The 19521-nt window shown below is 46.6% G+C and overlaps 2 protein-coding genes across 4 annotated transcripts in view; one reads left to right on the top strand and one right to left on the bottom strand.

Annotated features, from left to right (window-relative positions):
* The window catches only part of LOC135395963 (uncharacterized), a 372855-nt gene that overhangs the window by 189469 nt on the left and 163865 nt on the right, over positions 1 to 19521 (bottom strand). Inside the window, exon 6 of the mRNA XM_064627047.1 lies at positions 5914 to 5975. Coding sequence (XP_064483117.1) covers positions 5914 to 5975 — 62 coding nt within the window. The remainder of the gene's footprint in view (positions 1 to 5913; positions 5976 to 19521) is intronic.
* LOC135394990 (leucine-rich repeat-containing protein 24-like) overlaps positions 1 to 19521 on the top strand; it is a 133217-nt gene that overhangs the window by 101541 nt on the left and 12155 nt on the right. The window contains exon 1 of one of the 3 annotated variants that reach the window (XM_064626136.1): positions 4728 to 4942. The exons of 1 other annotated variant lie outside the window; for it this stretch is intronic. The gene's annotated coding sequence lies outside the window, so the exon portion shown is untranslated. Of the gene's footprint in view, positions 1 to 4727; positions 4943 to 10513; positions 10631 to 19521 lie in introns of those variants that run through there. One more of the 3 variants, XM_064626135.1, reaches the window with a different exon arrangement.

Here is a 19521-nt window from a genome sequence, read left to right as displayed (position 1 = left end):
AGGTTTAAGAAAGAAGATGCGACCCATGATGCTACACCCCCCCCCCCCCCCCCCCCAAAAAAAAAAAAACGAGCCCTGTTGACCAGAATAGAACCTAATCAAATCACAATGGGATGAGTAGAAGAAATAGATCAATGCCATCTTAAGCTCAAACCACGATATTTACGTTCAGTTTATAATTCGAACTGAGGCGGCTCGAACAGGATGAGGTGGCTCGGTTTTGGGTCACAGACCATCAATGTTGGGAGGTAGTACGACGGATTGAATGATGGCAATTACCAGCAGGCAGTGGGAGTGCAATCGGCCTCATAACATATTTTCAAAATTTTCCGCTTTTTTCTTTGTTTGTTTGTTTAAAAATTGAGAAATTTAACTCGTCTCCTGACGAGTTCTACTGCTCTTAACATAACCCTCCTCCCCCCTCCCAAATAAAAATAAATAAATAAATAACGCTATACTACTTCACTACTTCTCAAGTTCTCTGCTCGCAAGTACACTATTCTTAAGCTCGCTGATCCTAGAGATCACTAGTTCACAAGAGCATAGAGCAGTGCATCCATCCCACAGCTCTGAACAAATTTCACAAGTGCCGCCAAGGTAGCATTCCTCTTGTTCGGAGCTATCCACTCGATCAAGTGCAGCTTTCAAGGTAGCTCTCTGTGATGCATACCTGTAGTGCAGTGCGTTACAATATACTCACTATCCTCCACTGTTGCACAAACCGAACAATTCGATGAGTCAGCTCTTCCAACTTTATGAAGAAAATGACGGCCATAAGCACATTCAACCGACACCGGTGTCAAAACATCTGAATAGTGAGTTCCCGCTTTCTTTTTCTCATTTTTTTTTTCTTTTTCCTTTTTTGCGATCTTTTCTCCGAAAATCATGGCGTCGACTATCCGACAACCGCGCATGGCTGGTCAGAAAGTGAGCCGATGATTAATTTTTTTTCACATGAGACAACGTAACGATCCCCACTGCTGTGAGGCAACAACGGCAAGCTGTTCCCATCCCCATCATCACCATCACCACCACTTCTTCGCATAAGCCGAGGCAGCATATAGGCGCGACAAGCTGCAATCACCACCATCTTCACATGAGCACGCATGAAGACGTGACTGACGGGTACGATCCTGCCACTTACTCTAAAATTACAACTTCTCCAACGATGAATATTACGCTATATCTTCCGATTAGCGCGATGGTTATCAACTGCATCCCCTTTTGCGCGATGGTTCGCGTAAAAATAACTGCGCTCTCAGTGGTATTGATAGGTCTGTACTGCCAACTGTAGGACGGGACAAGGCGCAATGCTCGCCCACATCGCGTTTCAAAAATAGTACTGCCCTCACAATAAAAACGAAGAGCAGGCACTCACTGCTTTGCCTCCCTCCCCGCCGAACATCAGAACGCATGCTCTCTGTAAAGTGTTATCACAGGTTGAGGCCCAAACAGTGACAAGATCAAATGCGCCAGAGAAAATTATAAGAGGTACCGGTATCAGGCATACCCTTCAGCTCAACAAAGGCCCGTTGTTCCTCGAGTATTAAAGCGGACGAACACCCCATTCTGGTACTGTACTATATGCCGACGCAGAAGACGTACACCTATGCACTTCCGCACCGACATGGCGTGCACTGGCGAGAACAAAGCCGGTTCCTCGTTAATCCCCCCTTCCCGCGAGGATAAAAAAAAAAAAGAGGGGCGGCCGAAAAGATAAAACGGGACGTCATCAATTTTCCATTAAACATCCATTCGACCCGCGTGTAATGCAGCCCTTATGTAAGCGGCGTCCCACGACCAAGTTAGCCACTTCATCGATCGGATCAAGGAAGGATTACTCGGACTTCGCTCTTCCCCGATCTCAAAAAGCGTGCGCTCCAACTAAAGCACATAACTACTTATCGTACTGCACTACCAGGAGGGTTTAAAGCGGGATTTCGCCGTTGGACAGTTTAGCATCCAGAGCAGCGCTAAAAGGCGAATGGTGTATACACTTTCGCCGTGTAGGTCCTGAACAGCGTTACGAACTGCGCCAGGCTGCTTCTGTCAGGCGGAAAAGCGAAGACACGCAGGTGTAAAACAGCCAGTGTCGGTACTGTTTTTAATATTCTTCCTATATGCATAGACCGGCTGATATGCGCGTTCGCCATCAACAGGAAAGATCGCAGAATGTCGCCATCAGAAAAGACGGGAAAACGCGTTTGGAAGCTATAACTTCTTTTGTATGTGGTGTGGTGGAATGTGATGGTGAAACATCCCATCTCATCATCACTTCTCCTTCATTTATTATTGTTGTTGTGAGGGTGAGGTGTTTATGGGATTAATTTTACCCACGCGAGGGAGCTTTAACGTGCATAGCAACCCGTATATAATGTCCCCCGGGGAGCTTGCACCTGTCGCCAAGTTCCCGAAGTCATCGACTGGATCCGAACTCACCACCACGTCACCAAAAAGGGACACCTTTGCAAGGGAAGAATCAAATCCAGCGACTCTGAGTGGGTATCACGTGGAGAAGAAAATCACGTGACTCTCTTCTACAAGTTCCCTCGCTTGCATTGACGTTTCCTGTCATATGCTGTCCTTTTGATGTGCTTGTGTGGAGCGATTGTTTTCGGTAGCTTGCAACTCACAGCAACACTTTATAGAGTTTGAAAAATTCCATTATTCGGGCAAACAGAGCTGCTGTAAGTAACGACTTTTTAATGCCCTGCTAGCACCGCGATACAACTGTGTCTATGAGCGTTGTACGAATATTTAGTACAAATGTGCATGGCAGTCGTCGAAAAAGCCAGACAGCGCAGACAGACGCATTGTGCTGACTCTGGAGTTTTAAGCAAAAACAATTTGAAGAAGGAAATACATCCTTGACGCCATTTCTCGTCTGCCTATACCGTTCAGCTTTCCACTTCCTCAGACTGAATGATATGTTGTTGCCCTCTTCAAGTTCTCACCACGTAGTTTGCCGTCTACTATGAATTCTAAGAATTATTTTGCTACGCGTTTCCGTGTTCGATCTCTGATGTCAGAGGAGAGAAAGAGAGAGACCCGGCAATTCCTATTGGTTCTCGTGGTCACATGACCTCTGACGCGACTGCCTCACTGGCGGAGACACCCGCCGTGATGTCATAGTTGGAGAAGTTTCGGTATTGCCTATTTCCCCTTTTGACTCTAGGATTTGGAATGCAGCTCCACATCGATGCAAATCGCCGACTTTTAGATTTATCTGAAATAACTTTTGGCGAAGCCAACGAAACAACGTGACGCGGACGCTCGCTTAACTTTTCAGCGTTATCTCGCAGCGAGTGAGGGGAAACAAATGCCGCAGAGCACGTTCTTCCCCGCCCGAAGCAGAGCCATCTTTCACCAGGCGGATGAAGGCCACAGAAAACTGACCACCAGCACGGAGACTCCCTCGTGGGGACCATGAATCAAAGGGCCGTTTATTTCGGCGAAACTCCGCCGAGACATGGCGCAAATTCATTAGCCAGGACCAAAGAAGTGGGTGGGACTCCACTCGGGGGTACTCTCGCTCTCAGTGACACGTCATTTCTCGTAGGACGTCAGCGGCGCCTGCGACAGGTCAAAACAAGGATTCTCGCTGATTACCAATCTTGGGGGGTTTCAGGAAATGTTGCGTGCGGCCGAGCTTAGAGTGAGTTTGCCGCGAGGATGAAAGAGAAATCTGCGATCGTTTATCCTGCGGTTCCGTGCGTTGGGGTAGCTAATTTGCTACGCGAGGTTCTCCCAGTTATCGAATATTCGGTCCGTACTGCCCCGAAACACGCTAAAGAGCATTCTCGTGCCAATATTCATACGCGTGGTCGCGTTGCCGCAACTTTTGGTTGTCGAGGTTACCAGCATTGAGCGCTTCCTCCCCCCCCCCCAAAAAAAGTAAATAAATAATATATATACGTATATATATATTATCATTCTTCACTAGAAGATTTTCACCTTCTGCGACAAGTATATGAGTGAATAAGCAGGGTACCTAGTCTTTAAACGAAATGCAAAGCAAACCCGCCCGCCACCTACCTAAGGATGTGACCGAAGTAGAATTGAGGGCGTGTGTGTGTGTGTGGGGGGGGGGGGCATAACAGAGCACTCGAACATGTTCGATTGACTAACAGATGCCCTAAGGTACGTCTAAAAATACGTATTTTCTTAAAAGCAGGGGCGGCGGAGGGGGGGGGAGGGGGTTACAGCGGTTACTGAAGACGCCCTGAATTTGTGAAGGGGGCGCAAAATACCCATGGAGGTGAGGCGCCAAAGTGTTATCTCAAAAGTCGGATGCGAATAGCATGCCATAAACCCTTTTCTTTTGCCTTTTTGGGCCCCGGGCATGAATTGGTGGTGGCGCTGGGGGACGGAAGGGGGGCAACCGGTTGGGATCTGGGGTCCCCCTGAGTTCAGGACGTTGCGCCGCCTCTGCTTAAAAGCACGTATTTTTATGCACGAGTGCCTTTTCCTCCGACCTCAACTTGAAACACAGATGGCAGCTTTTCAAAGTCCGTCGCTACAAAAATCTTGACATCCACCGATAACCTCCCACTTCTGAGCGACCAAATATAGCGAGGCCAGACTTGACGAGAGCCAGATTTTTCCCCCTTCAATGGTAAAGCATGAGTCACGCCGCGGCACACGCCAGACGGCGCTGTTGAACTTCTCAATGTCTTGACGGCTACTACGGGAGACCCAGATAAACTCCGTGAACGACAAGAGTGTGCGGGAATTTCGAAGCAGACGACATATTCGTGATGAGCGCCGCCTCGGGTTACTGGGCGAGTCAAGGGTTGCGTTGGCAGACGAGTTCCGCGACGCCGTCTGCTACGTCGCCTACTGCGTGGGATGACATTCAAGGAATGCGCGACGCACGTCATGGTGTGGTCGTGTTGACGGAATTGTTTCCAACTTGTACGGACAGCGACGTCTGCGTTTTCAGGTGAGGTCTCCTCGCGACGATGATGTTTCGCTGAAGCGAAAATACCGATGGGACGTTCTCTGATATAGGGTACTACTCCCTCCGAAAACGACATTCGCATAGAGTGAGCATGATGGGAAATCGGGTGGCGAAAACGCTCCATAATCCGCTCTTCATCTTCGTGCTCCACGAATTGGAAATGTCATCACTCGCACGTAGGATTATTATTATTAATCGAAAATGTTATCAATAGTACAACCACGTGAGCACTGATTGCTGACAACTGAATTTTTATGATAACATTTTGCATTACCTACATTCGAATTTACCATCATTACATTCATTGTGTTTACGTCGCTTATTACGTCTTGACATTAGCCATATAATACATTGCCAGGAACATGTTTTGTGTTATGCGTCGTTCATGCAATTCGGAACCCGTTTAGCATCGATCGTTCTACTCTCCATGGCTTGCTTAGTAATAATGCACACGGGGTCCAAGAATTGACTTTCCAGTTTTTGCGCTCAATGAAACATTCAAGGAACACCGTATAGATTATCTGGACAAAGTAGTCAACACGTCATTAAAAGATTCACGGTGGTCGATCCATGCGCTGTTTTTCATCCTGAACTATTCATTTCGTGCAATCACAACAATGTTACGACAAACCAGGGACGCCGGAAGGTGAGGACGAGAGAGGGGGCCCCGGCCACCCCTCAAAGCTCAGACTGCGCAGGCCCTTTAGCGCATGGAGATCGGTCAGTGTGTCTCATATTCTTTATTATAAGGTATATCTTTGCAGGATTTGCATAATCACTCGCATAAGTTGCGATTACTGCACGTAACGTTATTTTTATGCAAGGAAAAAAATCTTACTTCGCATAAGCATGTTCACTGCCCATCTGACACAAAACACATTCCAAAACTAAACGTGTCTATTTCTGTTACTCACAATTTGGGAACAAAACAAACAAACTCCAGCTCGTCCTACCTGTGGCGAGGGTCTAGCGACGCCGCTGTGGCAAACTTTAACGGGACAGCCCCGACCCAAACCTAAAAAGTAAAAGTAACATAACATCAAACGGTGCCACGTGCTTTTCTATTGTGCTTAGAATCACGGTGCATTTCTTCTGTCAAGCACGGAAGCCGATTCGATACATAACTTCCTGATTGATTACGCTTTATTAAATCTCAAAGCGAACCTGAAGCATTTCAATTTCTTTCGACACGCTCGAGACATCCTTCCGGGTAGCTTATACATACGTGACTGTAAAACCAAAACCGCAAAAACATGAGAGAAACTGATGTTCTGAGGCTGGAACAACATAGAAGGGACAGATACAAACAAAGCCTGTATGAATGTGTGTATGAGTGAGCAAAAAAGGTAAGAGTGAAATGAGAGTGAATGAGAGTGAGTGGCTGGTTTGTCGTCCCTTCAGATGACGCAACCCGAAAGTCGCTGGAGAGGCGTGTTAGCTTAGCTCAATTCGTAGAGCCCTGGACCGGTAATCCAGAAGACGTGGGTTCGATCCCTACAGCTGGCTAACCTTTTCAGTGACTTTCATCTTTCACCGCAAAAACATACCGGTTCGTTTTCCGCATTTCTCGAAAATTATGAAGCTCCACTTGATGAAATCTTTCATATGGTATCTACACAGAAATTTACATTCGAATACAGACTGTCCCTTTACGGAAACGGATCACGCGCGGCGCGACGACCTTTAAACAAAAGTAAATGGCCACGACCGCGTCCAATTTCGAAGTATCTTGTTTACGAGAACCCTGCAAACGGTGAACAGGAGCGATGATCCACGCTGATCCGGGGCAATAAGGCGGTCCAATCGAGCAGCAGCGTTTCTGGTCCGGAGTTACGACCTGGGATTTGAATCACAGCTACGAGGGAAAAAACCAACGAGGCGGAAAGCAGCAATCTGGTCGCATATGAGACTGGCCAAATGTACATACGCGAGAATTTGTAATCCGTGCCGGCCTTCCGTATACACAGTCTGTTTGCTGGGCCAGATGAACTAAATGGGGGCGTCTGTAAGAGGAGAGGGTGTTTTTGTATGCCAAATCACGAACCAATATTTTTGTTTTGTTCGTGAGATCTACGCATGCGCAAAGGGCCAGGGGTAAGGTCTAACGTCTGAGGTCAGGGGTAACGTCTTCAACAAATCGCCACACGGAACATTCAAACATTTCAAATGTGAACATTTCGACAGTTCCAGAACATTTCGTGACAGTGTCACCCTTCCAGGTTGCGGATGCAGTTTTGTGCATGCACCACGTGACAGAATGCAAATTTATGTGCGGCTTCACACGAATTCTGTTTCGCGTTGTTTATGTGTTAGATATAGTTCTGCGCCTTCAATAACAGATTCTCTTTGTGTGTAGTCTGCTACAAGAAAGCTATTTTGTCCGAATAAACCGAGTTATTATTCTTTGTGCCCTTCTGGACTAGACTCAACTTCTGACATCCTTCCGAAGGAGCTAATAAGTTACACGGAACCTGCAGCTGTAACTATTTGCACCTTTTGTCAAAGAAGTTATAAAATGAGACGGCAATTAATTTACTCAGGTTTTATCATAATCAGTTCTCAAACGTCGTTTCGCTGTCCGTGATAACGTTATGGTGAGAAAGCGCTCCCGTTTCATTTTCACTTGTCCTGTGTTTTACGTTTATTTGTTCGTCCCTTTGTCTTAACCCAAACTCAGGGATATACTACCCGCGACTTTTTTTCTCTCTCTCTTTTTTTTTTTTTTTTTTTTTGTTAAGGATGTGTCTGCGCTGAGGCGGTGAAACTTTACTGACGATAACTTCAACAAAAGAACTATCGTATAAGTGTATCAATATCCGACCGCGCTTGGACGTTTTAGGCGTTAAAATAAAGTTCATGAGAGTCGCGTCCACTCATCTTTCGTTTCTGAAAAGGTAAATGGAAACTACCTTTATTTTAGCCTCGATTACAGCTATAGTTAGATTTCGAAACATAACAAAACAAAGCAACACTAACTCAGTTACTAATGTCGCAAGCCAGCCGCAACTGCAACTTGGTTGCTCTTTGAAGTGACTTACCGGTGACTGTGCGCAAGCAGCATTTTATTCCAGACGCCCGCCCAAGTGTGACGAGCATAAATATTCTTTTCGCTTCAGGAATTCCACAATGCATGAAAAGGATACTCAGCGTGGAGACGTGACAGATTAAGCGTTCGTTATCCATTAGTAGTCGCGACTGAAAGTGATGTAATACCCCGTTTAACGTAACAATCTTTGTGTTAACGTCGGAAATGCCTCAGACGCACGTATTACGTAGCACGAGCGTCGGCATATCGCGCGGCAGTAACTCAGTTATGCTCGGCGGCAGGGTGAGGTTAGAGTGCGGAACAAACGGCGCTCCTAGAGAACTTTTTCTTTTCTTTTCTTTTTTTTTTTTTCGAAGAAGACGACGAAAACCGCCACGGTACAGTTCTTGCTTCGTGCGAGTTTTCTTTTTGCATTTCGAAATAAAGTGGTAGAGACGGTCTGCATATTTTATGCGGAGCCACTGCCACGATTCGTTGCCAAAGAGAGAGAAATAAGAAAAACAAAAAGCAATCTATCTCTCCCTCTCCTTGTTTCTTCCCACCTAGTGATTTAGGACCTGTGTCCGTTTCGGTTGTGAATATCTAGCAGCTGGACGTCTCCTTTATATGCGCGCAGAGGAAAATTAATCCGATGATCAGCCGATGATTCGCTGCCGATCATGCCGTTCACTCAGAGTGCTGGCTTGCTGAGCTCAAGATCGCGGGTTCGATCCCGACCGAAGGGCGGTAGCAATGTTGGGAAGATAAACATTGCTTCCAGCACCGTGTGTACGTCAAAAGATCCCCAGGTGGTCCAAATTATGCGCAGTGGCGACGTGCAACATGTCGCCACACTGCGCGGACAAACCTTACGTCTAACATCACGGTACCATTGCCGTTATATTTCGTGTCTCTATATACTGTTAGAAAAAAAGGTATAAGTAAGGTATAATAATGGGCTGTTATACCTCTTTTTATACCGTCTGCTTCAGATGTATACCTTTGGAGAGTATAAAAGAAGATCACATTTCCGATTTATACCACCAACCCTTCTCGAGGGTATAAAAGAGGTATGAAGGAGGGCTAACGTAACATATTCATACCTGACTACCGCGCGTTTATGCCCGGTGACAGGTATGGATCACCCAGGCTATACCTCTCACGGTTTAAGTGCGGGGATGCTTATACCTTTACTTCCGCAACATGCTCTATCACATCACTATTGCTCTATCACATCAACATGCTCTATCGCATCACTGCTCTATCACTTTTTTATTGAGACGGAATCGCCTGAATTAAACGGATATTCAATAATGTCATTTACTTGTTTCTTTAATGGCTTTTCCCCCCTCATTATAATTCACTGGCTTGCACTGTGGCATTGCGGAGTGCTCATTCACCCTCCCAGGTCCCATTCACGTTCGCTGAGTGACCCCTGGTTTGCCAATCCCGAACGATGCGCTGCTACCCATGACGAGCCGCAGACACGGCGAAACACGTGTCCTCTAGTGCTGTCGCATCGTTCCATGAGTATCTGTTTCTGCGTGCAGCCATAGAAGCCATCTTAATCTGTAATTTTGAACTTCAAACACGCCTAGTGTCATTTAGTTGTTTCTTTAATGGCTTTTTTTTCCTCATTATATATATATGTATACATATATATTTTTTTTTCTTTTGTTCCCTTCAAATGTGATTTTTCGAGTTCCCTCCCCTAAAAATTTGTAGCGAACTGGATTAGAATATACCTTGGCAGCGGTATAGAATGCGGTAGCGTAGAACCTTGCGGCGGAATGCGGTAGAACCATGGTAGCGGTTAGAATGTACCTTGGCAGCGGTACAGTTTGTGTACCCAAATTCTAGACCTCCACTAGGGTATAAACTACTTATACCTTATCGGAAGATATACATTTATGCCCTAGAAGGTACGAGTTATTGCACGGGCGATTTATACCCTAAAAGGTATAAATTGTTCTAACAGTAAACGGTACCTGAGCGAAGGATCATTCGCGCGAACACGACGGTGTTTTTTCTTTTTTCTTTTTTTACGTTCATGGAAAATGTGCCGCGAAAACGGCAAACATCGTACGAATAAGCACTTGTGTACGCTTCGCTTGCTCCCGCGCATCTGCACGTCTTTTTGTCGGTCAGTGAGAAAAAAAAAGGACGTGTCAAGCAACACTGTCGCAAATGCTTCACGCGACAGGACGAACCGAAACTGGAAAAAAAAATCGAATTGTCAAAGTCATCACGCAAAAATAATTTGGCAGCCGAATACCCCGATAGGATGCCTCTAACCAAGTGACCTCTCTCACTACATGTAGGATGTTGATGTTTGCGGAAAAAATATAGTTCTTGTACTCGTCCATATCATCATCGTACTTGGCTCCCGGGGAATTATATTGGCTGCGCGGTAGAATCTGTATTGGTTGCTGACAGGGCGCGATGGATTCTCCCTTGCACAACAACAATCGGCCTGGGAACCGGAAAGCCGTCGGTTTCCGGCCTCCCATCCGGTGTCAGGTTCGGAAGCCCCTATACGTCCACGAAGTACGTGCATGCGAGCCGTACGGACCATTCGTGTGAATCCTGTCCGTGCTGAAGTCGGAGTGAGATAGACCCCGTATGTCACCGGCTCAGATATGGCGGTGAGTCACGAAACATTTTTTCCCCTTTGTTTGACCATTTCCGTCGGACAACGCGGGTTCACAAATCTCTCCTGTGGACTTGCATGAGCACTAACGCCTATCAGAAAATGTGGTCTCACGTTGGTTCACAAAATATGCCGAGTGTGTTCATGTTTTCCAGTATCGGTTACCATTGTTTCGTAACATTTAGCAGTATTGGTGGTCGTTTAATTCCTTAACACTACAAACTTACCGTTGATGCGATCCAGATCCTACTGCTGACCCTAAAAAGAAATTAAAAAAAAGCAAAGCAGAGCTAGGCGTTAAGACTGGTCCGCATGGTGCGTATTTCATGCGTAAAAGTTTGTACGTCGCAGCTGCTCGTAGCGCGTGATTCAGTGCGTCAGAGCAGATTTGATATTTCACGCGGCAGTCAGTTCATGCGTAATTTGCATCTACAATCAGAGCAGGGAACATCTTTTAATGTGATAACCAGTGGATGCCGTTAGGCTGTTCCTCTAAAGGTACTTAGCCTTCCCCATCGTGACTATGTCAGGGGCGGTGACGTACCCATATTTCACGGTCGCTTTCAGTCACGGCCCAGTTTGTGAAGGGTCGTCGCGTATGTGGAACACTATACTTGCACATTCTTGTGTCACCGTTCTCCAATGAGGCATGTAAGACGAGGGCGTCGAGCTGCTTCACAGGGGCAGGAATGTGGGTGGAACCATCCGGAAGGAAGGAAGGGTGGAGAAGCCAAATCATGTCACACCCACTGAGGGGATATTCGGAAGCAGAAGTTCGTTGAATAACAGTGGTTGCCCGGTAAAACGCCCCTTTTCGCCTATCGTAACCTTGACCCTGCGCAGTTGGCGAGCCATTTCGTTGCCTCACGTCGTATGTCACAGAATCGAGGCCTTCGTTTTTCTGTTTTTCTTCCGTATCATACGCGCAGAATATATCGAGTACCGTATTTTCACGCGTATTAGCCGCGGCTTATGCGAGATTTTTTTGTTTTCGCGGACGCTCTGTGGCTTATACGCGGGTGCGGCTTATCTGATGACTATCTTTCCATGTCTGGAACATGACTTAGTGACTTTCTGGAACATGTCTTAGTGAGCCGCTCTGTAATACTGATGTTAGCCTCTTTTCTGTCGAATAAATGATACCCGTTTTCATAGCGATAAAGTCTCTATTGATTTTGTATGCGCATCACTGGTTTAGCGCACAAAGCAATCGCGTCGTATTACCCGCGGCTTATCTGCGAGTGCGGCTTATCTGCAAAAAAAATTTCAAAATGTATCTAAAAATGAGTCCTGCGGCTCTGCGGTGCGGCTAATACGCGTGAAAATACGGTAAATACAGAGTACGCTGCCATCTCTTCGAATTCCAAACCCCACGATTTACAGGAGCCTATTGCTCCTTTGTGAAAGCTTACATAAGTGAGAAGTGCACACGCTCAAGTGACATAAAGTGCTATCACGCTGCGGTCTAAGCCTTGTGTCGTCGGCATGGGGGGGGGGGGGGGGGGGATCTTGGTAGAACGGAAACAGCGCACTAGAACGACGACAGACGCAAGCTTTCATACGTAACACTACGTTTGTATCTCTTCGTAAAAATTGTTCGAGTACAGCTTAGTTCCTCTTTCCCAAGAGTCGTTCCAATGTTGTGAACATCCCCTCCTCCATCTCACCCCAAAAAGGAAACATCAGTGATAACCCCGCAAGACACAAAAAAAGGGCTTCTCCCCAAACCCCTCCAGCCATATATATATACTTTCAAAGTTAACGTTCATCGGCCCCATCCTGCACACCACGCTTTCCCACACAACCGATGGCATCCTCCAAAGCCTTCCTTCTGCTCGTAATCCGTCACGACGTCCCCCTCATCTTTTCTTTCCCCATCCCTGCCTGGAGCGATGACGCTGATGATGGGAGAGGATTTGGACTCCATTTCTGGCCACCCTGTCGGAAGTAATGAGCGGCAAAATGCGCACAAAGCAACTGTGTACCAGGTGTCTTTCAAGTTGCGATTCAATTGCGCCGCCGAAACAATGTTTTTCGCCGACCTTTCCTTTTGTCCCCTTTTTCTGCTTTCCCGTTTTTCCTTTTTTAATTCTCGACGTCCCCAGTAGAAGTTGGCGATTATATAACACCCGCTGTCAGGGCCAATTTTTGCACAAAGGCTCCACGTGATGTTGCAATGAGTCATCATTTCATGTCAGATTTCCCCAAAAGATAGCGCAAGCTCCATGGATGGTGACTGCTACTTTTGCTGTTGGGACGGGGGTGGCATTAGACCTATTTATAGGGTCACAAATCGGGTTTCATTTATTTTTGTGCTGCGCCGGTGGGGAAATTTGGGTGTCGTGGGAAAGGTCTCCAAAAAGAGCGGTTTTTCCCACGAATAAAGGTGAAAAGAAATGTCAATTGGCCACGTGGTTCCACTCAATGTGATTCGCTCAGTACCGCCACCTAGGGAGATAAGTGCGTGACACCGTAACGAGTTCTGCGGACTGGACGTTTGGAATTCGAAAGAGATGGGTAGTTTTTCTCCCATTTTCCTGAAAGCGTGGAAAGTCGCCGCACTGAAAAGGCGTGGCTGTTACTTGCGGGATTTTCAATGGCTCCGTCACGTAAATCAGGCCTTGTGTAGCGCAGGTAGCGTTGGTATATATCATTATTTCAAAACCAAACTAAATTAAAAGCAGTGACACTCGAATCACCTTACATGTTCTCGATAATTCACATAGTTCCTCGATAACCACTTTTACCAACCGGCTTTGAAATCAGCTACGCCTACCACAAACGGAAATTGGGCAACTCGCGACGCTCGAGTCTTTAAAAATCAGTAAAATTGATATACCCCAGTGTATAGGGCAGATGAAGGGACAAGACACAGAACCCAGCGCCCTGCGCTGGGGAGCATCAATTTTACTGATTTGAATATGTTTGTGGTAACAGCTGTCTGGCGACGTAAAGCCCACGAATTATCAATTTAACGTGCTTGACCAACCATGGCAGCCTTCAACGCTTTTTAATGTCGGGTGTTTCTTTTGCATCTACTGTCCATCACTTCCATGTCGAACGAAAAGAGGGGGATCGAGATATGTTCGTTATTCAATTCAATGTTGTATTTATCATATTTAGAGATTTATCAGATTTAGATTTATCAGACAAGGGTCCTACCAAATGAAAAAGGGAAAGGTTTAAAGCACGTGTCACTAAGAAAGCGACACGGAATTTCTCAAAATTAACCCGAACATAATGTACCAAATTTTACGAGCACGTCGGATTCTTTGACGAGCATAAGCATCATTTCTCGAAGAACCAAACAACTTGTGACACTTCCGTGCCTGTAAGAGAAACACGCTAGTTCCTCCGTCCAACTCACTGCCATCTAGCGGCACGCATCGGAAACTAAAGCAAGACACATCAAGAACACGCGTGTAGAAGCGATTTTCTCGGCATCGATTTGCTTCCATTCGTTGTTTACCACTTCCGGGTTGATACGAAAAGAATATTCCCTCCCCATCATCAGACAAACGGTGTAGCCGAACAACGCTGTTTTGCGTTCGATAAGACGCAGTTCAAACACACCCATCGCTGTATTCCTTACGGGAGTGGCACGAATGCACGCCATCTAATCAATACATGTAAGAGCGATGTACGGATATAAGAAAATCATACATCCACTGTATCTTGTGTACGTACTCGTTCCCAATAGTTTGATGGAACGCTTCGAGACGCTCGAGTATTTTGCAACATCTCGCTTATGCGGCGCGGATGGGAGGATCGTACGGAGAAGAATAAAGCAGGGAAGGAGGTACTGTCATTGGCTGAGGAGGGCTTCTCTCTTTTCTTTTCTTTATTTTTAGTTTAACGCTGCTCAGCATCTGCGGCAACTTTCGAAGAAATATGCCCGACTTTGACTGGGGTCGTCCTGTCCTGCAGACCTTAGTTAGAACTGCACCGAAACCAGCCGGAAAATCAAGCCGAAAGCTCAGCGGCACTCGCACTGCCAGCTGCCACACAGGGTCTAGCGTAACCTTGGAGTTCCCATAAGCGAGCCGGTGCTGTATCCACTGGATCACGCTGTCGGTGTGGCCATTGCGGAAATCCGAACTGAAAGTAACACCACTAAGCTGCTGTCATATTCTGCGTCATGGTGCTCAGACACCACGTAGAATATTTTAAACGAGCATGAAAAGAACTTGAAACTTTTTTTTTACACCATCATTTGAGCATACTACCTTCAGGAACCGTCACGCAAAATATTTCGTTTTGGAAGTGCGAATTTACTGAGAAAATTGCTTTGCAAGAGAGCGCGCAGCGGCGACGACCTCGCCCAGCGCTCCTCGCGTCTCGTGACGTCAGGTGGCAGAGGCCTCTTCATTGGCCACCAAGAATCATCTGCTAGCGACAGCGGCCAGTCGAGACGCGCGAGGGGCGGCGCAAAAAGCGACTGCAAAAAGGTAGGGCATACGGCGGAGCAACCCATCCCATCGTCATGCATGCACCTGTTGTTGTTAGAGTGAATTCAAGTCACAGAGTTAGCAAAACTCTGTAATGAACAAGAATTATGTGAAGAAGAACTACGAAAGGCGTTCCTCTATGTCTCGAAATAGCTTTTATTTTCCTCCCTTTGCTTCACCTGTACCGCTTACAGCCACGGTTGCGTAGCGACGCTAACGCTCAAAAAGCTTCACTTCTGACCTGTATATCCGTGATTACCAATGACAAGTAATACGATAAGCCCATTGTAAGTCAAGAGTCTTAAGCGGCATCCCTGAGGGCACACTTGGAGGGTACTTTTCCCATTTCTAGGGAGGTATCTCACTAAGGGTTCACGTGAGGATTCCTTTGCAGAAGAGAGGCATTTATCGTGCTATTCCAGGGTGCAGGCAGCCAATGGGGCGTCCGTGCTTCGATTTTCGATGTCTCCCCCGCAGCAGCCGGCCGTAAGGAATCACTCCTGCCTATCGGAGATCGACATGAACCCGATGGATCGTCTCTCCTCAGAGTTCCGTCTTTCGCTCGATACCAGATTGGACCGATAACAGCAGCACTGCGGGGTATCGAAGCTTCCTGATTGTTAGAGACCTTTCGAAACAAACACGAGCCAAATATATAGTATTCTCGCACGTAGTTTAGGTTTCTGTACCTCGCTCGCCATGACAGCGCCCATACCCCATACTGAGTACCACGTGTTTGTGGCGCAGTTTCATCGACAGACACGCCGATGGGGTACATGCTATTCACTGCATGATGCATACCAGAGTATTAAAGCAAAAAGGGCTTCAAAACACGGGCAAACTTGGGCGACGAGCTCTGACATGAAAGAAGATATACGTATTCCCTTGACGTCTCCCGCGGCGACCTCTCACGCGTAGATGGCGCGATTTCGTAGCACGATCGGTGCCGGTATTCGCGGTGCTCATTTTCTACGCCTCTATACGCCACGCCGAGCAGGATCAGACTCAAGATGTTCCATTGCGGGACTCCATGAGCGGACAGGTAGTTGCCGTCTGTGAAGGAAGCCCGTTATACACAAGAGTACCCGGGATGGCAGGCCAGCTTGAATGAGGGCATGCAGAACGGAGACGTGGCTCATGCTGCCGTAAGCGGTCTGGGGTTCTCACACGCCATATCTTCGCAGTACTATCGAAAGGCGATAGTAACTCGTTTGTTCACGCGACGAGCCTCTATAAGGTATCTTCAAAGAGCCCAGTCCGACTGATGAGCTTTACGTTCAGTTTTGTGATCCGGCCTCCAGTCTCTCGGTGAATTTTTCAAAGTGCCACGAAAATAGAAAGAAAATCACCTCCGCTGCTATCCAGACCAAACAACAACAACTTTATTCTGAGATGATGAATGGGGGTTCTAGAGCTGCCATGCCAGGGAGTCATGGGCTGCTATTCAGACCAGCTGCCCCATGCTTGGTGTCTGGAAAAGTCATTTTAGCGCAGCGATATTTTGCAAACAGTCAGCCTGAAAGCACCGCCCCACGAAGGTAGGAGACCCACCGTTAAGAAGGTGAAGGCGAAGCCTTACGTTCTATAACGTCCGCCCAATCAAGATCGCACGTCTCCAATTTCGAGTCTCGTTTCGTATACGTCATTTTAGGCCAGCGTATTTATCGATGCAGAGAACGTGCGCGGACCCTTCCTGTGGGTCCTCAAGAATAAATATGGTAGTGGTACTGACCTCGTGGCAAAGCAGCCCTCGATGGAGACCCTGCTTACAAAATAAACAGTAACTAAAGCAAAAACAACAACACACACACAAAAAAAAAAGCTCTCGAGGAGGATGGCCCTCCTCTAACATTGCAACAATCATGGGGGACTCGGCGGGTGGAGGAGGAAATATAGCGAGGTGAAGGATCCGTTGGAGGTCCCCGTAATTACGCGCCTGGGCGCGGCTACACCTTGTTCAACGACCTGTATGTCAAACCCCCCTCCCCTAGAAATCCAACCCCCCACCTTCATGATGTATCTGGTTGGGCGGTTCCACTCGGTCGGGGGGTATTACTCGCTGGAGCAGTTGTTGTATGAGCAAGTATCAGGCATGTCGCTAATAAACGCGAGGGTGGACCAAAAATTCGTATTTCGCGAAAAAAAAGAGCTTGTTGGATCTGAGCGGCGACGTTAAACGCTCCCCCCCCTTTTTGTCTCTCTCTCTCTGGTCTGTGTGTGTGTGTGTGTTTAATACGTCTGTGACAGCGACTGCCATTGTAGCTAAGCACGCGATAATTGCAACCAGATTTTGTGGAATGAAATTGAAAACAGTTTTCGCAACGGACATGACGATACATGTATACGTAAGAGATGACAGCTCTCTGTCTTCCAGCCTCAGCCTATAACTATAGAAGGCAAAGTAGAACGCGCGGTGTGACACAAGTGTTTTCCCAATACATCGGGATGTTTGTCTCCCGCCCCCAAACTACTGGGTTTTCTCTTTTTTTTTTAACCAACTGCGGCTAAGTGGTCTGGGGTAGCAAGTCTGACTTCGTCGTAACTTAAATCCCCCCCTTTTTTTTTTTTTGTCTTCTTCTTCTATCACATCAAATCACATCGCGCAAGGCGTGAATAAATAACTTTTATTTACTGTTCTGCGTTATCACCGCGAAGTAACTGCGGGTAGGAAGGGTATACAGATGCGGGGCAAATGGAGATATAGGACATGAGAAGGGAGGGTTCAGCTGTGACAACCCTCCGTATTGGTTGTCAATAAACCTTTCCTGAACATAGTTACAGGCAGTTTTAGTAGGCACCTATATTTAAAAGAAAAAAGAAAAGCAAGATAAGGAAGAAGAATCCATGTGTGACGTGCGAAGGTCGGAGGAGTGTGAACTCTGATTATTAAGCGATGCTTCATTTCTCGTTTCGTTTTCATTTAAAGGGGTTGTGTCAGGTCATCGCACATTTTCCCAGATAAACGTAAACGACAGTTCTTTGCGTCAATATGAACCTGCACTGAAAGTTTCACAGCGAACAGGGTAATAGAAGCGGAGAAAATGAGCACCGCGAATACCGAAACTGACGCGGCTCTGACATCACAGCCCTCACCGCCACCAATGAGGGCACCGCGCGAGAAGTCACGTGCTTACGGCTGCCAATGGGAATGGACGCAACTCTGAGCTCTGTGACGTCTGCTCTTTGCTCGGGAGTGTGTTCGAGGCGGGCTTGTATCTCGTTAAGTACGACACGTAGAACACATTCTTTTTTTCCTCAGTATTCTGGCTTGCAGTACAATGCGTCCATGATGTAATTAACCACATCTACGCAAGTGTCCCATCTCAATTAATGTGCGTCGTACGAACACAATTAAAAACGCAGAAAATTATCCACGTCAAGTTCGTCACCTAATGAAGGCATACGGTGTAAAAAAAAAAAAATGAAGCATCATCCGCAATTGCAAATACAACAACAACAAATTTATTTAATGATGATGATGGAGTTTCATCGCCAGGGGGCGATACTCTACCCCACTGCAAATACGTTGTTGCTCTTTTATTGGCATGTTTGAAAGCGAATGAAAACAATGAGGAGAAACAGAACCCAGGGAAGATCCCTAAAGCGAACATCGATCGGCCAATAATAACGGAGCTGTCCGAAAGCAATAAGTCCGAGAACATTACTTCCCCTTCATTTTCTTTTTTTAACAATTTTTTACGACTGGCTCCGCTTGTTCACATGAGCCAGTAAAAGAGCAACGGCACGTACCACAATCCATACAGGCTCCAAGATTTACGCCCAGCCTGTCGGGTAAAGGCAGTTTTACTCCCTCATAAAATAATAACAATAAATGAGGGGATTCGCTCGCTTCCACCAAGCGAAGGTCGTTCCAGCCTGGCAACCCTGGCCATGAAAGCTGCCGTGTTATGGAAATGTGACGTCACACCCTCTAATATTGGGTAATCAAGGCACAACGCAGGTTTCTGTCTAAAGAAGAGGAACGTTCTAAATAGCCATTCGAAGCTGAAGAATTTGAAATAGCAGGAGGAGGGGCTACTGAAAACAGCCATGAGTAGGACTCTGATATAACGACCACTTGATCGCTATATCCGAAGAAGTTAGGTTTCGACAGTGGGTGACTCGAAAATGCGTGAATTAAAAAAAAAAGAAAAATCGAGATTACGTCGCCGCCTCTGAGGGTCCAACGTAAGTTCTACGAAATCAATGTTGATCCTCGACTATAAGCTGAAGAAGCTCGAGTCACAATATACACGGTCATAACACATTGCGCAGTCGTCGAACAACAGTAAATTTCCTATTTGTAAACGTTGCTTCGAAATTGTTTGTTTCAAAGAATTCTATTTCAGTTTTGTAAGGTAGGGACTGTATCTTGTGTGTAAACAAACTACAGTACGGTGCGTAAATATTGGGCACTTCTGGCAAAGTGACGGGTATC

This window comes from Ornithodoros turicata, chromosome 5, assembly GCF_037126465.1.
Source record: "Ornithodoros turicata isolate Travis chromosome 5, ASM3712646v1, whole genome shotgun sequence".
Classification (NCBI taxonomy): domain Eukaryota; kingdom Metazoa; phylum Arthropoda; class Arachnida; order Ixodida; family Argasidae; genus Ornithodoros; species Ornithodoros turicata.
This window is presented reverse-complemented; position numbering and strand designations above follow the sequence as displayed.